At 41.5% G+C, this 27,565-nt stretch overlaps 1 protein-coding gene and 1 long non-coding RNA gene across 6 annotated transcripts in view; one reads left to right on the top strand and one right to left on the bottom strand.

Moving 5' to 3' along the window:
- On the bottom strand, nucleotides 207-9,018 carry LOC102170034. Its single transcript, XR_001918103.1, has 3 exons — nucleotides 8,413-9,018; nucleotides 2,376-2,608; nucleotides 207-984 (listed from the first exon to the last, which is right to left on the bottom strand). It is a non-coding gene; the product is annotated as an uncharacterized LOC102170034 (long non-coding RNA).
- The window catches only part of PLEKHA5 (pleckstrin homology domain containing A5), a 260,333-nt gene continuing 240,112 nt past the window's right edge, over nucleotides 7,345-27,565 (top strand). For 4 of the 5 annotated variants that reach the window (XM_018048419.1, XM_018048418.1, XM_018048416.1 and 1 more), the window contains exons 1-3: nucleotides 7,434-7,570; nucleotides 7,726-7,805; nucleotides 10,098-10,155. In XM_018048419.1, coding sequence (XP_017903908.1) covers nucleotides 7,479-7,570; nucleotides 7,726-7,805; nucleotides 10,098-10,155 — 230 coding nt within the window. In that variant the 5' untranslated portion in view covers nucleotides 7,434-7,478. Of the gene's footprint in view, nucleotides 7,571-7,725; nucleotides 7,806-10,097; nucleotides 10,156-27,565 lie in introns of all 5 variants that reach the window. The other variant, XM_018048414.1, reaches the window with a different exon arrangement.

Here is a 27,565-nt window from a genome sequence, read left to right as displayed (position 1 = left end):
ATATACTGCTATGCTGATCTTGGGCTCATGCCATTTTTTTTTTCTCTTCTATATGGGATATTCTATAAAAAGCTAAACAGAATGTTAAATCTAAGAAAGGAAAGAAGCGTGACTCACTGGCAACTTGCAGTAATAAAAACAGAAATAAGTATCAAATAAGGAGTTCTTCATAAATACAGTGTACTATGTAAATATCAGTACTATTATTCATTCACAGAAGCAACGTTTATTGAATGTTAGGTGATAAAGATAAATAAATAAAATGTTTTCATTGAGGGAATTAAGATGGAGAAAGAGATGTAGACGATAAGAGCAATTCAGTAGAGAAGGTATGGGAATATGGCAGAAGGAGTAGCTTGTTGACCCAAAGGAATCAAGGATGATTTCTCTTGGCCACCCCATCAGGCATGCAGGATCCTACTTCCCTGCCCAGGGATCAAATCTGTGCCTCTTGCAGTGGAGTGCAGAGTCTTAACCACTGGACTACCAGGGAAGTCCCCCAGAGATGGTTTCTTCGTGGAAGTCTTGAGCTAAGAGTGTAAACGTAAGTAGGAGTTTGTTAGATAAACAGGGAAGAGGACATTGTAGGGAGAGAGAGGGGCATGTATGGAGACCTGAAAGAGCCTGGCTCAATTAGAGAACAGTAAGCCTGGGCTTCCCTGGTGGCTCAGCAGTAAAGAATCTGCCTGCAATGCAGGAGACACAGGAGATGCAGGTTCAATCCCTGGGTTGGGAAGATTCCCTGGAGGAGGGTATGGCAACCCACTCCAGCATCCTTGCCTGGCGAATCCCATGGACAGAGGAGCATGGAGGACTGTAGTCCATAGGGTGGAAAGAGTTGGAGATGCTGAAGTGACTGAGGACACACCCAGGCAACTCATGGTGACCAGTGGGTGGGCAGGGCTCAGATCAAGAAGGGTCTCGAATACCAGGCAACAGGCTTAGGATCTGTCTTCTCAGATTTTTGAGCCTTGAGAAGATTTTCTGCAAGAAAGAAACATAATATGATTTGCATTTTAAAAAAAACAATCCTTTTTGTAGCAGCGATGAATGCTCATATTAGGACCTGAGAAGTGAGGAAGGGGATAGCTTTGTGATATATTTAATGAATAATTAACACAATTTATTTACTGGTTATGGTAGGATGATTCTGAAGTTTCTGGTGCAGATGTTTGTTTGGATGCTGGTACCATTCACTGACACAGTGGACATGAATTTGAGCAAACTCCAGGGGACAGTGGAGGACAGAGGAGCCTGGTGTGCTGCAGTCCATGTGGTTGCAAAGAGTTGGACGTGACTTAGCGACTCAACAGCAACAATAACAACAACAAATCAGTCAATAAGAGAGGAACACATGGGATGGGGCAAATATTTGGAGGAAAATGACTTCTTTGGGAATGTTGAATCTGAGTTCTTGAGGACCACTCAGAAGGGATATGCCAGAAGAAATATGTCTAGAAAGAAATTTGATATATAGTCTAGAACTCAGGAGCGAGGTCTAGGCTAGAAATAAGCTAGGAATTATCATCATATCAGGCGGTGGTTCTAAGACATTAATGTATACAAAAATCACTGACGTGATAGATGTGGATTCCTTGTTCTAATCCTCAGAGGTTCTGGTTGAATGGACCTGGGGGAGGCCCAGGAATCAAAGCTGAGATAAGCTACCAGGTGACTATGCTGCAGATGGTTTAGAGCAAAGAGCAGGAGGAGAATCACAAGGAAGTGACGTTAAGAAACTCCAAAATGGAAAGTTTCAAGGAGTGGAAGTGGTGACATATGGATTACAGAAGGGAGATCAAGAATGCTTGGAGCTGAAAGCATCTACTGGACTTGGCAGCCTTCAGGAGGGGCCTGGTGACTCAGAAGAGCAGGTGCAGTGACGTGGTGAGAACAGACACCGGCTGCAGTAGGGAGAGAGTGATTACAGGTAAGGAAGAGAATGAACGAATGGAGCTTGGCTAGGAGGAGAATCCTTTATGGACAGAATTTGAAATTGAACATCCAAACCCTAAGGCTCATCGAAATGGACCAGGCTCAAGCCCTAAGTTTGCCACTTAATGGCTAGATTACATAATATATTTGTGGAGCCCATATTCTTGTTTATAATACATTAATAATACCTATGTACAAGTAAAATATGATACTGCATGTGAAAGAACTTTCTAAATTGTTCTTCCAAAGTTTTCTATAACAAACCATCTGAGCAGCAGAAAGTCCTAAACAGTTTTATACAGCAGGTGTCTTACTTGTGTCTGTTCACAGTGATGAAACATCCCCAGCTTCATCTACTGAACTGCTCACCCCATGAAAGCAGAGAACTTCAGAGCCAAAGAGAATCATGGGTGACATACTAAGTAGAGCAACACCCTTACTTGACAGATGAGAATCCAGAGGTCTGAGAAGGGAATGGAGGTTAAATGACTTGTTCAAAGTCACACACTGATTCATGGCAAAGTCAGGAAATTCAGCCAGACTCATGACTCACTGTATCCAGACTCTTGCTTGTGCATCATAGAATACTTCTTTTTCCCTGCAGCATGTGGGATCTTCCTCAACCAGAGATCAAACTTGTGCCCCTCGGAGTGGAAGCATGGAGTCTTAACCACTGAAAGTGAAAAGGAAAGTGTTTGTCACTTAGTCATGTCTGACTCTTTGTCACCCTATGGACTGTAGCCCACCATGCTCCTCTGTCCATGGAATTCTCCAGGCAAGAATACTGGAGTGGGTTGCCATTTCTTTTTCCATGGGATCTTCCCCATCCTGGGATTGAACCCAGGTCTCCCACATTGCAGGTAGACTCTTTACTGACCGAGCCACCAGAGAAAAGACCGAAATGCAAATGGTGGAGAATTAAAAGAAGTGTTAAGGATTTCCCTGGTGGAAGTCCTTTTACAGCAAAAAAAAAAAAAAAAAAAAAAGCAGATGACTAAAGCTTTGATGACTGGGATAAAGGAAGAGGTGTTTAATTTGAATGAATCCAGAGATTCACAGGTAAGTTCCTTGAAGAGATTTTTGATATCCATCCCCGGGAGTCTCCAAGCCTCCAAGCAGATGCCAACTTAGCCTAGAACCCCAGCTGTGGTAGACGGATCAGCCAGTAATAGGGTTACTAGTGCTACTACATATTTCTTTCAATTATCCCCATTTAGAATTGAAGAGCTCTCCAAAACATCAACATGAATAGACTGTAGTCTGGGATAAGCTTTGAGGGTTCACAAGACTCCCTTAGAAAGCAACTGCTGTGGTTTATTGCTATGTGAAGGGTAGAGATGCTTCTTCTAAACTGTACTTCAATATATACATCTCCATCTTTCTTTCTAAGCCAAATAGAAGGCCAAGATTTCTGATTCCTCTCACCCAGCTGGTACCTCATATAGAGTAGGGATTCTATAAATGGCCATTGAATGAATGAGGGAAATAATTTCAAGTATAACTCGTTGATCAGTTTATTCTTTAACAGAAAAAGAATCTCTAAAACATTGACTTTGAAATATTATTTGTCTTCTTTTAGATCCTCAATTTCCAACTTTTCTCTCTGGATTTTCAATAAGCTAATTGCATCTGCTATTTGCCCCTCCTCACAACTTTTCTTGATATATAGAGGTTTCCCTGGTTGCTCAGCTGGTAAAGAATCCACCTGCAATGCAGGAGACCTGGGTTCGATCCCTGGTTTGGGAAGATCCCCTGGAGAAGGGACTGGCTACCCACTCCAGTATTCTGGCCTGAAGAATTTCATGGACTTTATAATCCTTGGGGTCGCAGAGTTAGACACAACTGAGCAATTTTCACTTTCACTTTCCCTGGTGGCTCAGCGGTAAAGAATTTGCTTGTCAAGGCATGAGACCTGGGTTTGATACCTGGGAAATCCTATGGACAGAGGAGCTTGTGGGCTACAGTCCATGAGGTCACAAGAGTCGGACATGACTTAGCAACTCAACAAAAACAACAAAACATGTTATAGCTGAGTAATTAAAGTTACTGTTTACAATATTCTTTACTCTGTGAATGAATAAGTAACACAACATATAAGGTAACACAAACATAGTTGGAAATACAACCTAATCAAAGTCACAAAACTTTGTTGGTAAATGGAAATATTGAGGACAGGAGGAGAAGTGGGCAACAGAGGATGAGATAGTTGGATGGCATCACTGACTCAATGGACATGAATTTCAGCAAACTCACGGAGATAGTGAAGGACTGGGAAGCCTGGAGTACTGCAGTCCATGGGTGGCAAAGAGTCAGACATGACTGAGCAACTGAGCAATAACAATGTGCATGAATAAGAGATGGTTCTTGATAGTAAAAAAGAAACTTCTCTCTCTAGAGCCTCTTTGTCTACTTTCCAGAGCTCATGCTTTTATCATTTCCATTAAAAGGGGGAAACATTTATTTGCTGTTTCCTAAGATGTCACTTTGTTCCCTTTTACATATTTTAAGAAACTTTCCTCTGATTTTTCTTGTCACAGTGTGTATTTTTCTGTTATATTTGAACTGGAAGCTCTTTAGGACAAGGATTGTCCTCTGTATATAGACAGAGTGATGTTTACTTTTAGTGCTCAGCACTTTTAAACTTCTTTTCCAGAGAAGCTGCAACAGTCATAGGCTGATACGCCTCAAAAAGGTAGATCATGATGTATGAAATGGAATGGTTTCATTAGATGGAAGTATAAAAAAAAAAAAGCAGAGGTTAGATAGGAGTTTAGATCTGAGTCAGTTATTGAAGAGGTACAGAGTGATAAAAAAGAGGATGTGTTACTGGAAACTAACTCTGCTGGGAGGCCAAAGCACTGGGAAGAAAATGAAATCCAATAACCATCTGAGAACTGACTCAAGGTTGGGAAGGATTCAGTGATGGAGGAGACATGATTCTTCGCTTCCTACATGTACACATAAATAGAAAGTAAAGCAGACCTGGGTAAGGCAATAAAGCTGCAGAGAAAGGACATTCAAGGAAAATTTAAAGAATATAGCTTTACTCATTAAGGGTGAAAATTATCCAGAGTGCCTCACATTCTAATGTACAAAGCCACTTTCAATTGCTTCCCTGAAGCCACAGGGACTATTACTTTTCCAAATCAGGAGCATTTTGTATATGCCTCATTTTGTATATTGTCACTAACTTTATTTACTGCCTTTCCTAAATCTTGAGACATAGGGAATTGTACATAAGATTTTAGGTTACTATTTAAGCACCGCAAATGTGATTTTGTAAGATACACATTTTTATTAAGAGAATCTCTATCACTTTTTTTTATCACTTTTTGAAATATGCCTTGCATTCATGAATCTTGTAACTCAAAGATTCACAGGTAAAATGAAATCTCCATACAACCTATGGTCAACTTAATGACTTCTCAGCAGTATGAAGTAAAAAAAGTCAAATGATACTACTGTACTAACAGGTACCAGATTTCTAAGGTTATTATGATATTAAAGACCTACTTTAGATTTTTCAGTATATAATGATAGCATGATATAAAGTCAATACCTCTTGATTGTCTTGCTGTGTTACATCCTGTGACCACTGATGGTAATGTGGAACATTTCCTGCTAGTTATTCATTGATTAAAAAAAAAAAAAAACACCTCATTTTTCCAAAGACTGGGCAGGAGATAAGATGTCAAGAAGTAATGAAATGAAAGAGGAGAATGCAAAGGAACCGAAAAGAGAGAAACATTAAAGTGATGTTATTTTTTTCCCCTGTGTATGCAGATGGACAGGAAAATTATAGCAGTAATTGCAGACTCCTTTTCACCAAAGACAGAATGGCCTTGGGGAATTAGAGGATGAGAGATAAAAGTCCAATGAAACTGCATTCTCATCCAGGCTCCATCTTAGTGGCTGGATCTTGCTTTGGCCAAGGTCATTTACCCTTTTCCTGCCTTAGTTTCTGTAACTGTTGAAAAAGATTTGCCTCTTTGAGCATTTGGGAATATGAGTAAGATAATTCTTTAGAGGTCCCCAGAACTGGTCAGAAAAAGGTGCTATGAGAATACCAAGTAGTACTATTATTATTGAGCTGTGTACTCCTGTTGGCATGAGTCATCTTGCTGCAAAGACACAGAAGCAATTCCAAGTGTGCCTGAGCATCAGCGACAATGAGAGGAGGCCAGTGCTCTTAGCTGGCCTTAAGGGAGATCTTAGTTGCAACGAAATCTGCCATTCTCTGGTTAAAAAAACAAAACAAAACAACAAAAAAGGGTGGGAGGGCAGAGGAAAGGTGGGACTTAAAATTTAAGTATAGCAGTGTGATTATACAAATAGACGTTTTAAATTTAACAGTCACTTAAAATACAGGCTTTGTCACTTAGTACTATGACCTTGAGGGCTACCCATGTGGTGTAAAGAATCCACTTGCCAAAAGCAGGAGATGCCAGTTTGATCTCTGGGTCGGGAAGATCCCCTGGAGTAGGAAATGGCAGTCCATTCCAGTATTCTTGCCTGGAGAGTTCCATGGACAGAGGAGCCTAGTGGGCTTCAGTCCATGGGGACGCTTGGGCAAGTTTCTTCAAAGTTTATTTTTCCCATCTGTAAAATGGGGATTATAGTACTATCCACAGGGCTGTTGTAGGGACTTCAAAAATGTACACAGTTTCAAAGGCTTTGTACAGTTAGGTAATATTATAATTTATAGGAGATATGAGAAAGTAGAAATTCAGGTTGGTAAATAACTGAATTTTTTAAAAAGTTAGAGAAAAAGACAAGTTTGTATTTTACAAAACGTTAAAAGATTTAAGGGGTCCAGGAAGAGGCAAATTTGTGTCGAGTCTGAATTCACTCTTATTTGTGGGTCCGTGGCAACTTGTCAAACCGTTGCTATCTGGCACACAAAACACAAAACAGGAAAAACCTTCCGTGTGCTGGAATAAAAACGGCCTTCCTTTTTAAAGCGATATATATATATATATACACACACACACATATGTATATTTTTTTTCTTTTTTTGGGAAAAATCTTAGATAGTCAATAGCTCTTATAAAACAAAGCTCAGATGCTGTGTTTCTGTTGTTTTAGAGAGAGAGCAATCAGGGGTGTTCAGATTACGCTCTCTTTGAATCGCGCTTGGGGCTGGGAAGCCTTAGGCAAAGCCCGGGGGGCAGGACGCCTTTTTCTTTTTTTTTTTTTTTTCGATCGATCCCGGAACCTTCGCTCGGGCGGCGGGGGCGGTGGGGGGGGCGCGGGAGGGAGGGGTCTGGCCGCGGGGCGCGGCGCCGTTCGCCCATCCCCGAGCGCGCGGCGGGGCGGCCGGCCGGCGGCCGCGGAGGATGCGGAGGGGCGGCGGCGCGGGCCCGACCCAGCCCGGGCGGCGGGGCGGGCGCCGCCCGAGGGGGTAGGGCGCGCGCGGGGGCGCGCCGGGCCGGGGAGGCGCGCTCCGGCCGCGCTCGCACTGCTCGTTCGCTGGCTCGCTCCCTCCTCCCTCGGCAGCCGCGGCGGCAGCAGGACAAGGCGGCGGCGGCGGCTGGGGATCAGACATGGCGGCGGATCTGAACCTGGAGTGGATCTGCTCCCTGCCCCGCTCCTGGACTTACGGGATCACCAGGGGCGGCCGCGTCTTCTTCATCAAGTAAAGGACCGGGGCCGGCGCGGGGGGCCCGGAGGGGGGCGGGAAGCTGGCGACCGCGGGACAGCGCGGCGGGTCGGTGCCGCTCCGGCCCCCTCGGCTCCGCACGGCGTCCCCACTCACGCCCCGTCTCGGCTTCTTTTCTCCCCCCGCTGCAGCGAGGAGGCGAAGAGCACCACCTGGCTGCACCCCGTCACCGGCGAGGCCGTGGTCACCGGGCACCGGCGGCAGAGCACAGGTAACGCCGAGCCCGGCCGGGCCCGAGAGGAGTTGGGCTCCGCCGGGAGGAGGCGGCAGAGCCCCGGCCGCCCGCCTCCCTGCCTCGCTACCTGCCCCGAGCCGCGGTCCCGCGGGAGGCGTCGAGGTGGGGCGGAGGCCGGCGGGGGCGGCCGCAGGTAGAGGGAACCGGGGGGGTGGGGCCCGCCGGGGGACTTCCCTCGAGTCTCTGGACGCCCCTCTCCTCCGCCTCGGATCGCCGCCAGTCCGAGGCGCCCTCTGCCCTATTCCAAACTGCTCACCCTCCGCCCCCCACCCCTGTAGGGTGGCCCACCCCCTCTCCCGGGAAAGCTGGGACCCTGAGTTGTTCCTCCCGCGGCCACTCCTGAGTCCTCCTGTCGCCCCCGGGGCCCCTTGCCATCTTTTAGGAAGTCCTTTCCCTCTCCCATCGTGCAGCCCCGGGATCCTTGCCTCCGGTCCGCCGGGAGAACGTATCCACAACCTCCCGGGCGGCTTCCTCCTCCGAGGTGGGACTTGGGGGTAAGGTGGCTGATGGAGGAGGCGAGGAGTTCGGGGGTGCTGCGATCGTTCCTCGCGCCGGAGCGGCTGGGGAAATCTGGGCTCTTTACCTCGTGCAGCCGGGGCCAGAGGAGGCATTTGGAGCTGCAATTGCCCGCCAGCTCGATTCAAAGTCCCCGGCGGCAGCGCCGAGGTCGCACACGCCGCCCGGAGCTGGTGGGCGTGCTGGGGGTGGGGGTAGGGGCGTCCCGCGTGCGGGCCTGGGTCCCGGATTGGAGAGGATCGCCGGGGAACCAGCTCGGTGCCTTGGTGCCTTGGGTAGCTGGTTTGAAGGCTGCCTGTGAGCTGAGCTGGAGAGGAGCAGATTGGAGCTTCAGTGCTGCTCTGGCTTTCTTTTGTCAGTCTTTGTGTACATTCTTGAAACTTGTTTGCCTTTGAAACGTAACATGTGTTCTCTTCCTGGCCTGCCTCTGTTACTGGTGATTGGAAAGGCTTGAGAACAGTTTGCGTGGAAGGTGAGGCCGGCTTCAGAAAAGCTCTGTAGAGCTAGTCTTCCGGGATATTTCCTCTCCAACTCCGAGGTTCTCTCTTAAAGTTGCCAGGTTATTGAACAAGCCTGTCTCCTGTATTAAATGCTGGAGTTCAGCACAGTGACTAATATCCCCAAATTTGCAAAAAGGTGGAGGAGGAAAGAGAAAGCTGGTGTAGCAAGCATGATGAGGTTCCATTTTTGAGGCATTTCTGACTAATTCACCGTCATATTTCTTAACTCCTCAGTGTCCTCTTTGACTGAAATGTACATTTTGGTGTTTGGCATACATACAGTCAACTTCAGTGGCCTCTTTGCGTTACGGATAGTAACAGGTTTGTGTCACAGGAGACAATGTGATGTTTAGGTTATGTAGCCTCATCGTCTTGTGGAATTGGTCCATGATTATTTTGGCTATGTGAAATACATATTTTATCGTATATACTCCCCAGGTTTGATAACATTGACACGTTAGAAAAATTTTATTCTGTGATTTCAGGTTAATTTGATTTTTGAGAGATGATCTTGATTTTTTTTTTTTCTGGTTTGGTTTATTTTGCTTTGATTTTGCACACACATCAGTGGTTTTTTATTTCAGAGCAGTATCATGATTAAATCCAAGCTACTGGTCGTTTGTAAGTTATTTGCAAGCACAGAATGTTAGCATCATTCACCTGCATTCTTGCCAGGTTTATGACTTGAAACTTCACATCTCCGCAAGCCAAGTCTGTAGAAACACACATGTATAAAGCATGTGATGTCAGATTTCATTCCCCTTAATTAAATACTTAGGAAGTTCTCTCTCATCAGTGACACTTCCCGGATGGATTCACTTATGTAGTTGAAAGGTGTGGTCTTAAATAGACTCAACATCCTTAGGAAGAAGTGGGTGTTACCTTTTATGCACAGTCTCTTTCTTCGATTTTGGGGGGTTTTTTGGCCTGCTGTTCATGAATATTTACTTGGGATTAGAAGACCTCTCTTGGCTTTTTTTCCTCTTCACTTTGATCAAAGTGTATAATTTTGTCAGATAATCTCTAACGTGGTTGATAGTTTTCTGGTGGCATTACATATGAATTGCTATTTCCCAAAAATGATGTTATATCTACTGTGAATTTTACTACCAGTCTAATGCTTTTTTGAGGGTGGGGTTAGAAACTTAATAAATGAAAATCACGGATCCTGAAAAGAAATAATTAAAATGGTTTGAAACTTACTATGCTGTTCTGTTGAAGTAATACTGATTGTGAAATACATGTTTTTTAGATTTGCCTACTGGCTGGGAAGAAGCATATACTTTTGAAGGTGCAAGATACTATATAAAGTGAGTCTTTTTAATTATGATTTTTTTTCCCTTGGTAATTCAGATGTTATGATTAACCTTTGGTTGTATGTCGAGGTACAATCATGATTTCTTAAGGTTTATCGTATTTTTTGATTTTATGCTTTATGAGTCTTGGAATTAGAGGTAAAAGACAGCACTCAGTTTTCTTATGTTATTTGCGTGGGCATTCATTGATTTAGCAGTTAGATCATTTGTGGCCACAGTTATATTTTTGGTGCTTCTGTATATATTCTTGAGTGATTGTAGTAGTTTGTCTTTAGCATGTTACCTTTTTTCTTTTTAAGTGAATTCTGTTCATGTGCATTTTGACCAGAGCTATTAATAAGTAGTGAAAGTGATGTAGAGCTAGGTTACAGTTTGATGGATAGTGACAGGGCTGAAAGTAAAAACAAATAAATATGGAATATTTCACAAACATCTGTGGGAATATTGTTTGTAATTTGCCTCAGTTTATGTAAATAGAGCTAAGTTTCAGAGTTTCATATCTAAATGTTTTACTGGCATTTGTGTTTGAATAAAAGGCTTTCAGTAGCACTTAAGGACAAATGACCAGTCCTAATCTTTAAGTTAATTTTATAGAATATTGAAGTAATTTCTGTTAACTGTTAACTTGACAGTGCTTGGAGACAGATACACCAGTTTGAGGTCAACATTATGTAGGAAGATTTTTTTTTTAATCCCTCAAAGGAGCATAAAGGTGGTTTTATCTTCATTTTAAATTAGAAACTGTTAACTTGAGAGCTTGTTTAAAATTTTTTTGTTTCATTTTAAGGAACTGAGGCTTGAAGGAGAATGCTTAACTATGAGATTTTGTTGAGATGTCATTGGCTTATTAATAATAACAGATACCTAGCTTAAGGTACCTCTGCTTCATCCAGCCCAATAAGGCATTTTACTGAGTGCCATTTTAAAGATGATGTCATACCTCACGAAATTATAATTATCTACATGGCTTAAACATTTTTTTTTAGAATGATTTTTTATAAAATATTTAGGGAAACATACAGATACTAGTTATGCTTGCTTTTTTTGGATGTAGAAGTGGAGAAAGCAGAATGAAGATACAGGAATGGAGTACAGTCTCATGATGTGGTCCTTCCCTGGATATGTTTGATTTGCATCTTTTATTTGGAGATTGTGCTGTGATCATTAGATGGCCTAGAAAACAAAGGCATGAGTAAAGTGCAGAGTCACCAACTGTTTTCTTTAGAGTTCTTTTTCATCCTGAATTAAAGTGAGTTTGTATTGTCATGAAAGGGATTCTTCTTTTTTTTTTGGACAAAGTATTGATATTTCCGAAGACAGCTTTTTTTGGATGGAGTTCGTTTACTTGTACCCAGTATAATTTTAATTGCTGTACATTAAGCCTCACTGATCTTATAGAATAGGAGTAACACTATAGTTCTCAATATTATTTAAATTTTGGTGAATGTGTACATCCTTAGATGAATGTTTATTTGGCAGTGCAAAATGTTGCTTTGTGTAGGCTGAATATGTATGTTTTAATTTAGAACTAAGCTGTTACAAAAGACCAAGTTTTCTTTTGTTTCACTAGCCCTTTTGATTAGTTTCTTTTATGTTGACTTAAACAAATTAGAATCTTTTTTGTGTCATGCCTAAGTTTCTCAGGCACGTAAGGACTGCATTCAGAAAGCTGTAATAATTTGACTTTAATTCTACGTGCATTTTTAAGTTAGCGAGTTTTCGTCATGTGGTATTGGGAGACAGCCAATCGTTGTGTCCAAAGGTAGCAATAAAGAATTTGCTTTATGAAGGTAATTTGTTCTAAAGTTGAGCACGTTTTAGAAATATGCATTCATTAAACCTCTAAACTTCTTTTAAGTAGAAGTTTAAAACAACCATTGAGAAATACATGATTTGCTGAATGTTAGGTGCTACTGTTTTTCCTTTCTGGGTTGTATCAGAAGGCTAATTTCTTTTAAGATCAGTTAAATCTCTAATGTGGGCTGTCATTTCCTCAAAACCTTGTACCTTCTTGTGTTGTTATGAGCAATTAGGGGTGCTTGATTATTGTAGTGTACTAGGGGCACTGCTTGTATCTGAAACTTCACAGTTTGCAGAGTGCTCTTGCCTATGTTACCATGTCTGAATCTTGTTTTAATTGTGGTTGTCGTCAGAAGAACTCTTTTCCTTGTCACACCACATAATAAAACAACAGAAACATGCCTTTGGAACTTAGGAGTCTGCAAAGACAGCAAGATGAGAAACAGCCGGGATGTGAACTATATTTAGAATGTTCAGAGTAGGAGAAAGGATAGGAGTTTGCCGTAGGAAAGTGATGGCTGTTGGTGGATGTATTTTTCACTGTGGGTTCTATGTTAGATGAAGAAAGGAGATTATTGACCAGATTATAATAAAAAGAGGTGATGGAGTGAGCAGGGTGGGTTTTGTTCACATGGGACAGAGAAGATGAAAGGCAGATAAAAGACCCATTGATCATCTTGTTATTCCTAATCCTGTGTTCCTCGGAGGCTCCCAGAGCAAGAAGGGAGACCAAGAACTGGAGTTGTTTCTACTTTAGTTCCCATGTGAAGTACATTTAACTCTCAAATTCTCTTCAGAACCAATGGTGGTGGTGGTTCAAAATGGCAAATGGCCAAGAATTTATCTTTGGATTGTATAGATGTTTTAGTATCAACACCTGCATTCCTGTGGGCAGTAAGAAGAGCAGAAGGAAGGCAGGACTGTGGCCTTGACCCCCTGACAGTGGAGCTCAGTCTTCACATCTTTGAATTAGGCGGGCTGGAAAAGGCAACTTCTCAGTTCCAGCCAACTTTCAAATTTCTTTGAATTTTATATGGTTCTGGGAATTTACAATATTCTACAGAATAATGCACTCAGAGTGCCAAAGAAGAGATAGTATGGGAAATGTGGAAAGTTACTTAGCTTTCAGATCCTGCTTAACTATTTAATCTCTGTCTTTAAGCTGTGTGTAGATAACCACAGATACAGATAACCACAGATAAGTCTAAGTAGAGCCAAAGCTGTGTGTCTTCACTCTTTCTGTTGCCACAGTGGGAGAGTTGTGTGTGTACAGTTGACAGCGCTCACTAATGTCAACAGAGGGGCGGATCAGAGTTAAGAGTTGTATAAATTTGAGCTGGATAATCAGTTTACTTTATACAGTTTTTGAAATTGGTTCTTTCATGACAGTTTACAGTTAGGAAACAGAATAGAAAGAGAAGGTATTTTACTTTAAATCACTTTGGCCAGAAAAATGTTAAAATTTGAAAATTAATTCTTTATTGTAACAATAAATATTTAGGTTTACTTTTTTAATGAAGAAAGTTTGCCTTAAGCTAGCCAGCCTCTAAATTATTTTATTGTGTGTGTGTGTAAATACATATAAACAGAGTCTGAATTTGATTATTGTTTCCATATTGCTTTTTAACAATTAATTCATGCTTTTTATTTTGGGGGAAGAATGCTGAAAGTTGCCGGTGGTTTTTATAATTTATGAAGTATAGCTTTAAATATTCAAATAACTCAGCTCAAAGTGCAGAAGATAGTCATATATTTGAAGGTTATAAAGCTTTCTGCTTACTCCTTGAAAATATTACTTAATGACTCTGTAATGACAGGTCATGGTAGCTTAAAATGTATGTGTCATTGACTGTTACTTTGTGCTTCAAAGCTTTAAGATGGTTAATTTAAAGTGCTAAGTAAATCTTAAAACAATGCTCTCTGAATAGTGAGCAACTTTGTTCTAATTATCTAGAGGTCACTGTCTTATGTGACTGGTTTGGGGATCAAAAATGTCTTTGCAGGGTCATAAAGTAGTATGTAAATGTTGTGAGGTTATGTTTTCATATTGCTTTTTTTCTTAATTTAAATTTAAAGTTCTGGAATTGAACTTAGATATGCAAATAGAGCAGTGTTTGATTTTTTTTTTTTTTTTGACTAATGAAGTTTCATTTCAGTATCTGCTATAGTTGGATCTAATGTGTGCTTAGAATTTCAAACTAATCTGCAGTGAGGGGAATTCTAGTATGAAATAGCCATTTAAAGTTGCAAGTGAGAAGAAAATCTGTTTCTTCATAGATTATCACAACTGAAACTATGAGTGAAGACAGGGAACATAGCTGCCGTGAGAATGTGAGAATATATTGCAATGTATTTGATATTTAAAATTGTTTGGTATGGTCGTACTATAATATTAGAATTGGCTGTAGCAACATCATGTTTCAGAACAATTCATGGACATTGTACATCTTTTCCATATCCATAACAGTATTTGGAATGAGTAATCCTTCTGTGTATGAAGCACTTTATGCTAATTCGTTAGGTACAGCATAACAATGAACTGTGGTTTCAACCTTCAACTGTGGTAGAGAGAAAAGCATGTGGAGTATTAAAGGGAGATGGTGTGGGGCCCACGGACTCCTAGTGTGAGGCACTTCAACAGAGCATTCGATGAATTTAATACTCACAGTAGCCTTTTTTTACTCCCCCCCCCCTCCCCCTGTGCCCTTTTTCATGATGAAACTGAAGCTTAAAGAGGTTGAAATCCTGTTGTAGGTCTTATAGCTTCACTGTTAGTCACTATCATTCAAATTAAGGTCTCTGGGCTAAGACTCTTCTAGACCTAAAAATACAGAGCAGTATAAACAGATCCTATGGTATGTGTCCCTCCATAAATAGATTGCTTGGAAATAGAGATCATTTCAAAGAAACAAGTGCAGTGGATAGGTTAGTATGTGTGTGCTCAATCACTCAGTTATGTCCAACTCTTTGTGATTCTATAGACTGTAGCCCACCAGTCTCCTCTGCCCATGGGATTTTCCAGGCAAGAATACTGGAGTGGGTTGCCATTTCCTTCTCCAGGGGATCTTCCTGACTCAGGGATCGAACCTACATCTCCTGTGTGGGCAGGCGGATTCCACCGAGCCACCTGGGAAGCCCCCCTAGGTTAGTAGGTAGGTTAGTAGGCACATGAAAGCTTGTTTAACCCCTCAAAACCTATTGACCAGTATTTTTTAAATAGAATCTCGGAATTTGGTCATTAAGTGACTTCACTTTCACTTTCACTTTACATCCACTCGAGAGTGCTGGTGTTGGGTACTATTCTAGGTATTTGGTGACTCAGCTGAGGCTTTCCTGGAGCATACAGTCTTATTAGGAAAAAGAGGCATGGAAACAAAAAATGAGATTTCCCTGGTGGTCCAGTGGTTAAGAACTCTCCTGTCAATGAAAGGACACATGCAGTTTCGATCTCTGGTCTGGGAAGATTTGACATGCCTTGGGGCAACTAAGCCCGTACGCCTAGAGCCTGTGCTCCCCAACAGGAGAAACCACTGCAATGAGAAGCCCGCACACCGCACTAGAGAGTACCTCCTACTCACCACAACTAAAGAAAGCCTGCACAGCCATGAAGACCCAGTGCAGTCGGGTTGTTTTTTTAAAAAAATGGAGCAAACGTGATTTTAAAATGGCATCCTCATAAAGGAAAAGCAGAGTGTTTTGTGACAGATTAGGAAAGTTTCCCATAAATGTTTCAGTGATAAAGTGTATTTAGGGTTTCAAGGGTGAGATAACAGGACTTCCAATAGCATGAATTTTATCATGGGATCTCATGGTCCTTTTTAGTCCCAGGACCATTGCTCAGGACCAGGCCTGCTCAGCGTCTTCTTGTACCGCCTGCCTATAGCTTAATGCCAGCATCTGGTGAGCCCCTGGTACGTGGTGTCTGTGCTGATACTGCTGGCCTCCAGCCTCCAGAGGAGTTAGTTGGGGTAGGACCAGAGGAGTCCCCACAGTGCAAGTGACTGCATTTAGAGAGCCCCTTCTGGATTTCTCAAGTGATTTCCTTCTTATGTGGATGGACCTCTTTCTTGGTTTGTATTTCTGATCGTCAAAGCTGGTGTAGTTTAGGAAGGAGGAAGGAAAGGGGAGTAGGGAAAGAATTGGTTGGAAGAGTCAAGGAATTGGAGGCCACAGAAACTGGTGGGGTGTAAACATCCCTGTTTAGGTATCTCTGTCTGTGCTACAAAGACAAGGGGTTTCTCAGTGCTTGTGGGCAAATACTCTCTCCTGGGACCTTTTCACCTTTCTATAAAGATATGTATAAGTTGGGGTTAAATGGTGAAAAGTGACATGTATAGCTATGTATGAGCAAATTGGAGTTCATATAAAAGTGATGCTGGTTGTCACTCAAATGGCATCCTAAGAAGTCAGAGAAACAAGAAGAAACATAGGGCCAGGTTGAAGGGGAAGGGCTTGAAGGAAGAGGCAGGAGTTGAGTTAGGCCTTTAGGGGATGGCAGGAATTCACATGTATACCAAATACCTAGAAGAGTGCCCATTACTAGCACTCTCGAGTGGATGTAAAGAAAAGTCCAAATTCTGAGATTCTATTAAAAAAATACTGGTCAATAGGTTTTGAGTTGTTAAATAGTGATGAATAGTGATAACTGCCCTGCTGGTAGGTGATTAGAAAAAATGCTAGGATAATGAGAAGTCAGATTAGGAATTCTGTTTGCGGCTATTTTTTGTCTGGTCTTTGAATGTAAGGCTGAGATTTTCATTTCTAGCCAAGCCACTGCAGGTGGGTTTTTTTTTTGTTGTTGTTGTTGCTTTTTGGTATAGCATTAATAGCGTAAGGTGAAGGTATTAAGAGAGATTTTAATGCAGGCAGCATGGCTTAGAGAGGGGCAAAACGTGGAAAGGAGGAGTCCCTTTCCGGGTCTGTGGCTGTAATCTGGGAGTGAGTTAGTGTTGGAACCAAGTTGGTAGCAGTGGAATGGAAAGGAAGGAGGCCATTGATCAAAGTTATTAAAGAGGAGTTGACAGGCCTTGGGAGTCTTGGTGAGCTGGGAGGTTGTCAGAGAAAGAGAGGTCAAAATTTACTTAGAGGCCTTTGTGTCTGAGTGGCTACAAGAATGATTGGGGCCCTTGACCAGAATAAGGAGGTTGGTGGTTGGGGGGAGCTCTAGGTAGAAGTGTTAATGATGGTTTGCTTTTTGAGCTGCTTACCTCAAAAAGGACATCACATTTTAGGTGGCCTTTCCAAAGGACTCCCATTGTTATTTTCTATTCCCCCTCATGAATAAGAAACATACTCTCTACCCCTTAAAATGCTGTCTCAGCTGCTTTATCTCCAAATAATATATGTAGATCCAAGCCAGCACTGTCATATTCTTTCATCCAATAACTCATTCAACAAATAACTTAGCGAGCATTGTGTGCTGAGTGCTTTAGGTTTTATGAATGAAACAGACATGGACCTTACTCTTACGGAGCTTATAGTTAAATTAGTGGGAGAGACCGTGGTAACATAATCACAAATGTACAGCCTGATAAACGCTATGACGTGTGCATGATCCTTTGAGCAGATGCATTATGAGGAATTGGTCCAGTATGGAAGAGGCCTTTCTCACGAACGTAAGGAGTAAGCCTTCTTGAAGCTCAGCTGTGAAACCACACAGAGTGATCAGAACAGAGCAGCACAAAGTCACCTGACAGATGAAGAATTAATAGCATCTGGGCTTGAGATTGGACTGTAACCTGAGTGACAGTGTTGTTGTAGCCAGTGAAAGAGTTGGGGTGGGGTTGATGTGATGCAGAATTTTAGGAAAAAGGAGAAACACTGAAACAGAAGTTACCCTCTCCTATCTACTAGAGAGCAAGGCTAAGCTGACTCTGATTATGATTTTAACTATTATTTCAGTCCCAGTGGCACAGTCTTCCAGTTACCTAGTCACTCACCAACACATTTTTTCTTCCAATTCTCTTCAGTACATTTTGAACTCATAATTACACGCTTTAGTGAATAGGATACATCATTAAACAAAATATACCCACCAAACTCTACTCTTCTTGGGAGTGGGATGGTGGGGGAGGGACTATCAGAAAAAGAAAAAATAACATTGATAAATAAGTTTTGTGGTATGCAAGCATATATAAGTGCTGTAAGAAAAAGAACAGAGCTAGATGTGGAGGATCAGGAGGAGAGTGAAGAGGGATGGGTGTGGGAGAAAAAGCTGTGCAGTCAGAGAAGGACAGGCAGGGCTGTGGGGGCTGTGCTGGTGGGTGTAATTGGCTGTTAACCTGGGGTGCTGTGGCGCTGTCGCAGGTCTGAGCAGAGGAAAAGCATGGTCTGATTTCGCCCTTTGAAAGGGTCAGTCTGACTATTGCGTTAGATGAGACTTCGGGGAGACTTAGTGGAGCCCCTCCAGCGTAAGTTCTGCCCCCTCATCAGATTCTCTCCTTCTGTTTCTTTTTAACACTTAACAGGGATTATGATGAAATACTTAATCCTGTAACCACCATATTTCATTTAAGCTCCCAGTAGTCATCAGTACCACTGATTTAATAATAATAACAGCTTTTTAGGGGGGACAGAGAGATATAACCATTTTAAATAAACCATTTTATCCTTATTTCAGAAATAGTATATTGAAAAACCACGTTTTAAAATCAAGCCAATGCTTGGTTAATACCTGTTTGCCTACATACACTCATGGTAGGTAGCCTTCAGGAAAAGCAGCTTGTTTATAGCTGTATTTTCTGTCCCTCAGCTCAAACCTTTCTCATAATACTTCCTCAATAAATATTTCTTGATGAGTTTTGATGATGACAGCGATCTTAATTCCATGCTATACAATAGCCTTATAATGTGGCTGTTTGTGAAATTTAAGTATTCTCATTATGTGACAGTCTGTCTGCCCCAGTATGAATTAGGAAATCAGTTGTTTCTCAAGTGTGGCTTCTGTGATTCTCCTTCAAGATACAGATAGGATCTGCTCAGAAGCCCAACTGAGTGGCCAGAACCAGGATGAAGCCAAGATAATGCGGGGACCTGTGAGGCTTGTTGGGAGACGGACCTTGGCAATGACCATGCTGTTTCCACTTAGAAATGTTGATGGTTCAGCCTACTGTGATTTGGAGAATAGAGGAAATACTGAAATCTGTCTGCTGTCAGGAGTATGAGTAAAGCAGATAAAGTCCACTTAGAGATGACTGAACTCAGTGGATCCTAGAAAGGCCTGGGAGAAGTAGAAGGTGGGCCTCATGAGGTGCAGGTCACCGACGTGTCAGAGTCACTCGGGAAAGTCTTTGGTTCCTTAGGAATAGCCTCCTGGCTACTTGGAAATTATTCTTTGAAATGGCCAGTAATTTCAGAAACACTAAGAGAATCCCTGTAGACCGGGGGTCCCCTGTTAGGAACCGGGCTGCACAGCAGGAGGTGAGAGGCAAACCAGCAAAGCTTCACCGGTCTTTACAAGTCCTCCCCATTGCTTGTATTACCACCTGAGCTCCATTGCCTGTCCATGGTGGCGTTAGATTCTTGCAGGAGCATGGACCCAACCTGAGCTCGACTTACCCCTAAACCATACCCCGTGTCCCAGTCCATGGAAAAACTGTCTTCCGCAAAACCTGTGTCCGGTACCAAAAAGGTTGGGGAATACTTCTCTAGACTGTTAACTCTTTGCAGGCAGAAACTGTGTCATAATCATGTTTCCAGCATCCGACACATAATAGCCAGTGAGATGTTTGAAATGAAGACCTATTACAGATGGTAGGAAAAGGAAACCTGAACATCCCAGGCCATTTTCCTGCTTCTCATTTGTCATCTAGTTAGGATTCATACTGTTGCAAATGTCAGTGACCCAAAGCCAACTATTATAAGTGAAAGCCAGCTCTTCTTGCACATTAATTCCAGGAGTGACACCAATGAATCCTTCAAGGCCCTTTCTTACCCACCTTTTTCCTTGAGAAAGCTTTTCTCCACTTAACTGGGAAAATGGCTGCTCACAGCCCCAGATGACATTCTTTTAGTTGTTTAAATCAAAAGATAAGATTTCTTCTCTGTTCCCCAATTAAAAATCTTAGGGACTTTGACTGTTTTGTATCGCATGTCCACTGCTGGAGTGAAGACTGGTCCTCTGGTCTTCAGTCATTTTCTGTCTGTAGCTGAAGCTGAGATTATAATACTATCAGCCAGCCTTCTGAGGACCCGTGCGATAAGAGAGGAAGGCCAGGTTCATGCAGGAAGTCGGGGTGTGAAAGGCTGCATGATCAGAGACTACCGCTCCTCCCTGGTATACAGGGCACAGTGCTAAAGGCCAGGAAGGCCATGAACTTGAGCATCTGCAGGCTTTTGAGAAGTGATCGTATTAGTGATTGCAAGGCCGCTTTCTGCCTTTCGTTGAAGAGGGAGTAGCTGAAGATACACACAGGGTGGTTCAGGCCTGGACCTGGGAGAACGGAGAGCAAGTGTTAAATTCTGAGGATGAAGCCATAGAAACCAATCCTGTCCTGGCTGCCTTGAGCAAGGGGGATTGAGGAAACCAACTTGGATTTAGTACAAGTGGCAGTACAGTCTCACTGTGGTCAAAACCCCACCCCGCTGGAGCACACCAGGGATTCCCTCTGGTTCTTTTGAAATCACTGGCCACTCAGAATTCCCACAAAGTGTCCGTGCTTGAGTAATGCTACCCAGACTTGCTTACTACTTACGTCCCATGGATGTTATACACATACTTTCCCTCCATCCCTTCCAAGTGACTAAGATTCTTTACACATGTTATTTCTTTGGGATAGATATGGTCCTCAAAAGAGAATTTGCCTCTGAGATGAAAAATTGTTTTAGTGTTCGTATTGAGTTAATTCCATCGGCTTTTGCTGAATTTGATTGAAAGTGCATATAATACCCATTTTATTAAACGTTTACAATAAAGTTGTTCAACCTAAAATTTAAAACTCAGTAAAATGGGACAGTATGGCCCAGTCTACAGAAAAAACAAGGAATTACTCCTTGCTCATTTTCCATAGTACAGCGCAGTGGTGCAAGGAAAGTAACATGTTAAACCTAGCGTCAGTTTTTTTCTCTTGAAAATTCATCTGTGGTACTACATTTACTTTGAAAAATCTGTTCTACAATAGAATATAGATGCATCTAATAATGATGGCATTTTAAAAAATTTAGTAAAGAAATGTCAGAGAATGATTCCAAATCCATCTTAAGTGTGTGTGCTTTTTTCCAACCTGTTTTATAATGTTAAGTGTTTCTTTCTGATTATAGAAGTAATGTATTTTTATTATAGAACATTTGGGCAAAAACTGAAGAGTATAAAAGAAAATAAAAATCACCCAGTCCCATTGTGCAGAGAGAATTTCTGTTAATATTTTAGTATATATGCATAAATATTTTTAAAGATTTGGATCTTATTGTTAATAATACTGCATTGCATGCTGTTTTTATTAAAGTTATATTGTGTGTCCTCATGTCATTATGTATTTATTCATTGGAAGATTTTTTGTTAATTGGATAGTCTGTCTTATGAATATATAATAGTTTAATCATCCTATTTTTAGATGGCTATGAGGCTTCTTCCTTGGTGGCTCAGTGGTAAAGAGTCCGCCTGCCAATGCGGGAGACGCAGGTTTGATTCCTGGGTTAGGAAGGTCCCGTGGAGAAGGAAATGGCAACCCACTCCAGTATTCTTGCCTGAAGAATCCCACGGACAGAGGAGCCTAGAGGGCTACAGTCCTTGGGTTCTCAAAAGAGTCGGACACGACTTAGCAACTAAACAGCTGTTTCCAACTTTTTGCCATGAGAAAAATCCTATGTAATACTCTTATATGTATGTTTGTTTCCTAGACTTGGAATTATTGGGATAGGGTATGAGCTTTTGGGGGGTTCCCTGGTAGCTCAGTTGGTAAAGAATCCACCTACAACGCAGGAGACCCTGGTTTGATTCCTGGGTCGGGAAGATCTGCTGGAGAAGGGATAGGCTACCCACTCCAGTGTTCTTGGGCTTCCCTTGTGGCTCAGATGGTAAAGAGTCTGCCTGCAATATGAGAGACCTGGGTTTGATCCCTGGGTTGGGAAGATCCCCTGGAAAGGGGAAAGGCTACCCACTCCAGTATTCTGGCCTGGAGAATTCCATGGACTGTATAGTCCATGGGAGCCCAAAGAGTTGAACATGATTCAGTGACTTCCACTTCACTCACTCATGAGCTTTTTAAAAGGTTCATTACTTAACATTTTGCCCAGTTGCCCTGTAGGAGATTTGTACAGTTATGTTCTCCCCTTGTACATGAGAATTTATAAAAGTGCCCCTGTTTCTCCAGACCTACAATAAATACTCTGATTGGATAGGTGAAATTTGAAGGTATTTCTTGAAGAATTTGATGGAGAATCTGTGTGGGTTGTTATTAGCAATTCTGATAGTTTGGAACAAGAATTAGTCTTCCCGTTATCTGTTGTTACATAACTGACTATCCTAAAACTTAGTAGCTAAAAACAGCAATGGTTTATAATTTCTCACCTTTCTTTGGGTTGACTGGGCTCAGTGAGGCTGTTCTTCTGTTTCCCTTGCTGTAATTGAGGTTACTTGTACAGATACATTCAGCTGGAACTTGATGGTGGCCGGAATTTCGAAATGTCTTCTCATGGCCTCTCATCCCTTAGTGTTCTATCTAGAGTTGCTTGATAACAAGGCAGCTGGGCTTCTAAGAGGGAATATTCCAAGAAGACAAGCCCCTGGGTTTAAGCATTTATGTAATAAAACCTATGATTGTTTTATGCCTGCTCATGTCCTGTTGATCAGAGCAAGTCACATAACCAAGGCCAAACTCAAAAGTAGGAGAGAACTATACAAGCCTCTGAATACAAGGAGATGTGGTTCATCGCAGACTATTGATATAATGGACTACCAGAGATAGTAAATAATTTTTGAGTAGTGTTGCAGTTCTAATTGTTAGCAGTAGTACTTTGGAGCACTGTATTCAGAAGAATTTGGAGAGTGACTTCTGGATCAGTAGGAAAGTATATTGTGACAAGTTGATGTCTGCAAGGGCTTAGGTGAGGATGTCGGTATAGAGGTGTATTTACCATCTTTAATTTAATATCTACAAATTTATAAGATAAAATTATAAACCTCAAAATGAAAAGCAATTCAAGAGCTTGCATGTAGGCCCAAATATTTTTAAAACATGGGCGTGCTTGAGTAAATTGAGTCTTAAGCGTTTGTTCATCCTGGGTTCACACAAATAATACATCTGGAGTATAAGATGTCAATTATTGGTATCTTGTGCTAGATTAATTTGCAAAATACCGATATTTTACACCAGGACTGCTCTTTCCCATTGCTGAGTGAAAAAGCTGTAGCAGAGTTCATCAGTGAGGAACAAGTACCCATATTAGGGATTACAGTGGTGTCCAAGGTCATATGTGTCGGTGGGTGGATGGCTATGGACAGATAATATCACATATATATGTATTTGCATTGTGAGTGTGTGGTTTTAAGTGCTTGACTGACTTGTGAACTTGACCTTTCGATTAACTTATATGATTTAACTAGTATTATTAGTGGCAGTATTTAAGAGTAGGCACTATAACCTATGCATTCCCAGGGAGACTTACCGGAAAATGTTACTGTTGCTTTTGATACAGTAGTGTAGAGTGCCCCTCACCCCATACTCGACCTCCCAGAGGAGGTTCCATGTATTGGTAGTTTGGTGTTTGTCCTACTCCCTTCTTTGCATACCCATCCAGGCATACATTCATTTATTTATTTTTACCAAGATGAACTTGTCCTATGTGTATGATTCTTTGCCTTTTCCTTTTTATTTAATATCTTAGATCTCTTCATATTAGTAGTTAGAAGTCAGCACCATTCTTTCAGTAGCTACAAAATATTCATTAATTATTTAGCTGTACCCACCCCTAATTATGTGGACATTAGTGTTTTTCCATTTTTTCCCCCGTCAGTTTCCAAAACTGTTGTTGTGAACATATTTATACATAAACTTTATGGTCACATGCAAATATTTTTATAAAATAGATGTGGAAATTGCTGAGTTAGGTTGTATATGTATTTTAGTTTTTGATAAATATGGTAAAACCCTGCTGAACACCATAAATAGTATCTGAAAATATTGAAATGTGTAATTATAAGATAAATGAGAAGCAGTATTTTTCATTAAGTTCATGGAACTACATGCAAAAATTAAGAAAGTGGTAGAAAGTGACACATTGTGCAAAGCTACATAATGAATCTGAAAGCCCCAAATGATAACAGTGCATCACTCCCTGAATTCCTTTTGCAATTGGAGTTGGACCAACTATTGGAGCCCTTCGACAGTCACGTTCATATTGGTTTATGGATTTACTCTTTGTGGTTAGGCCAACTTCCAAAAACGCTTCACTATTTTATCCTTGCATCATGCAGTATATAAGATTATTATCTCCTGTATCCTTGCCAGTAGTTAGAGTTACAAGACTTAAGTTTTGAGGGAATCTAATGGACAAAAGTGCTATCTTGTTGGAATTTGCATGTTCTTGGTTTTGGCCACGCTTGTCGTCTTTCCCTCTGTCTCCTGTTTGAGTCTCTTCTGCAGATTGCTTCTTCCATATATTTTCTCTATTCTTCTCTTGCTATTTTTATTAATGATTTATATCATTTATATTTATTTGTATTTTTGATGTCAGAGCCAGTTAGCTTAATAGAGCTCTCCAAAGTAGTTTCGTTGTGCACCCTGGTAAGTAAAAAAAAATATGGTTGTGTTCTTTCATTATATGTCTGTTGATTTACAGATTATATACATGTGTTGTCATCAGTCTATGTCTTACAACTTAGTAAAGCTTATTTTTTCCTTACTGTGTGTCTTAAAAATAAGTGTAAATAGGGATGCTAACATGTCAGCAGCTCAATGGAGACAGTCCAGTGTGCATTCACCTAGGAATTTAGAAGTTCTCCATGATACATGATGTAGGCCTATTATAGGCCTATTACGTTGGCCAGGAGGAGATGCTTTTTGTCCTGTGACCACAGTGTGCATATCTGTAAGCCTCTGGCCGCTGAGTGTTCTGGTGAAGTGGAAAGTAGCCAAGGTCAGACCTTGGCTCTGTTACCTCTGTTAACTACACATCTTGGAGAAAATTGCTTATTCCCACTAAGAACCAGTTTCTTGGAGAGTAATTTTTTGTACAATAAAAAAAGTAATAAAAAAACCAGTTTCTTGGGTAATTCTTGTCTTGCTTTCTTTATAGGCTTATGATGTGAGTGCATATGTAAACAAACTTGGAAAGACTGTAAACCATGGTGTGCATGTGAAATACATGGTTGTTTGTTTTGCAAGGCCATAATGTTTTGTATATGCACACTTCCAGATCATTTATGCTGGAAAACAGTTGAAAATCCTGGCCTACTAATAATGGTTCAGAAATTTTTTTTTTTAAAAAAGTAATCTTTTTGGCTGCACTGCTTGGCATGGGGAATCTTAGCTTCCCGACCAGGGATCAAACTCCTGCCTACCACATTGGAAACACAGTCTTAACCTCTGGACTGCCAGGGAAATCCCCAGAAATATCATTTTAAGTCTTCAACTTGTATAGATTCTAAGTTTCTTGAAGGTAGAAACTGTCACACAGGCTAGTCAGTAAGTTTTGTTGTTAATGGTATATGTACATTTAATAATATATATTTTTTGGTTTTTAAAATGTTTTTTATTTAAGAAAGCCCTGTGATTTAAGAATTAGAAATCAGCTTATTTGTGAAATACCCAGTGGCACCAAGGAAGACTTTCTTGAAAGAGTAAGGTAGCTTTTGTCCAGGGCTGCAGATAAAAGGCAGGACCTAGCATGAATATATTCTCCAGGGTAGAGAAGAACTCAAGGCATTGTAACGTCAGGGCCTGTTAACGTAGGCGGCGTGAACTGAATTATGCGGGGGGTGGTATAGGATACAGTATACCCAGGAGTGATGATGAAAAGGCAGTTTGAACGTGGATAATGTTGTGTTTTAAAAATTTGTTTCATAATTTTTTTAATGGATGTATTATCTGTGGAATAAATTATTATCATCTGCAGAAGGTGGTAGATGAAGGGAGGAGAAACAGAAGAACTGAACCCCTGATCATTAATAAAAAGGGACAGGAAAACTTGGGATTGCAGCTATAGAAGCTTAAGTATAGAGGTTTGAAATATTTTACAAGTATTAACAGTTAGGCCCTGACAGCATTGGAAAACAGGCGCTCACAGGCCTGCGCTGATGGCTGGCCAGGCCGGCCTGCGAACAGTAGTGGCCTGGGTAGGCTGGGGCTGGAGCTGTGGGCAGCGGGCCAGGCGAGGTCACATTCCTTCTGAGTACTCTTCTCGCCTTCCCTCTCCTTTGATTCTCAGAACAGCCCCACAGGGTAGAAAGCTGGACAGGCCGAGTCCAGTTAGAGTCACTAAAACTTTTCTGCTTACCCAGATGAGTGGGAAGGGGAGGTGGCGTGCTTACTTATTATATCTACTTTCAAACTTATTTAAGACTCTCGGAGGAGGTAGAAGACTGTGCGAGAAAGAAATTCTTTGTGAACTTGGAAGAATAGCTGTGTTTCTCAGAAATAGTTCATGCTGAGGAAATCCGGTATCTCAGAAAAGAATGATAAAAGGACTTTTATTTATTTTTTTTCTGATACAGAGAAATCACAGGTCAAATCCATTTTGAACATTTACCTAATAATCCAGATTTTTACAAAGTCATGTCAAGCCTCCCCACCCCCGCCTCCCGTTATTCTTATGTGAATGAGTCTCAGTCCAGCTGCTATTCCTTTCCCAGTGGAGCTGCAGAGGAAACGGAATTGAAAACAGGCAGTATTAATGGTAGGAGAAATAAACTCTTTTGATGGGGTTCTACATCTTTTCTGTATATAACAGTTCCTACCTAGTGTCGTATTAAAGCCTCCTTGCAGAAGACCCTGAGATGAAAATATTTTACAATTTTGGGCTTCAATTCCTCAAACACATTGAAGGAGAAATGTGATAGATGATTCAAGTTGAATAGATATGATTAATCTTGCTGCATCAGTTACTGCTGTATAAGAAGCCATCTCCAAACTCAAAGGCTTGAAATAATCACTATATATTGCTGAACACAGGGTTAGCTAGGCAGTTCCTCTAGTGTCTGTGGCATTTATTCTCTTTTTTTAAACTTCTTATTTTATGTTGGAGTATAGTCAATTAACAATGTTAGGATAGTTTCAGGTGGACAGCAAAGGAACTCAGCCATACATATACATGTATCCATTCTTCCGGCAAACTTCCCTCCCATCCACGCTGTCACGTTTAGCAGAGTTCCTTGTGCTGGTCACTAGGATCTTGTTGGTTTTCCATTTTAAATGTCCTGTTGCGTTTACTCTTGTCTGAGACCAGATGTGGGTCAAGCAGGAGGCTCTGCTGATCTTGGCTGGTCTGGGATGGTCTTTTCTGCAATGGTACAAATGACTGGGCCCTCTTGCACAGTCTCTCATCCACAGTAGGCTTCCCCAAGCCTGCTCTTGCGTGGAAGGCAGGTGTGCAAGCAAGTGTGCCGAAGTGCTCCAGGTCTCTCAAGGTCTGGGCTCAGAATTAGGGCAGCTTCACTTCATGCACTGCT

The sequence above is a fragment of the Capra hircus genome, chromosome 5, assembly GCF_001704415.2.
Source record: "Capra hircus breed San Clemente chromosome 5, ASM170441v1, whole genome shotgun sequence".
Lineage (NCBI taxonomy): Eukaryota > Metazoa > Chordata > Mammalia > Artiodactyla > Bovidae > Capra > Capra hircus.
The sequence above is the reverse complement of the archived record's forward strand: the minus strand, read 5'-3'. Positions and strand labels throughout refer to the sequence as shown.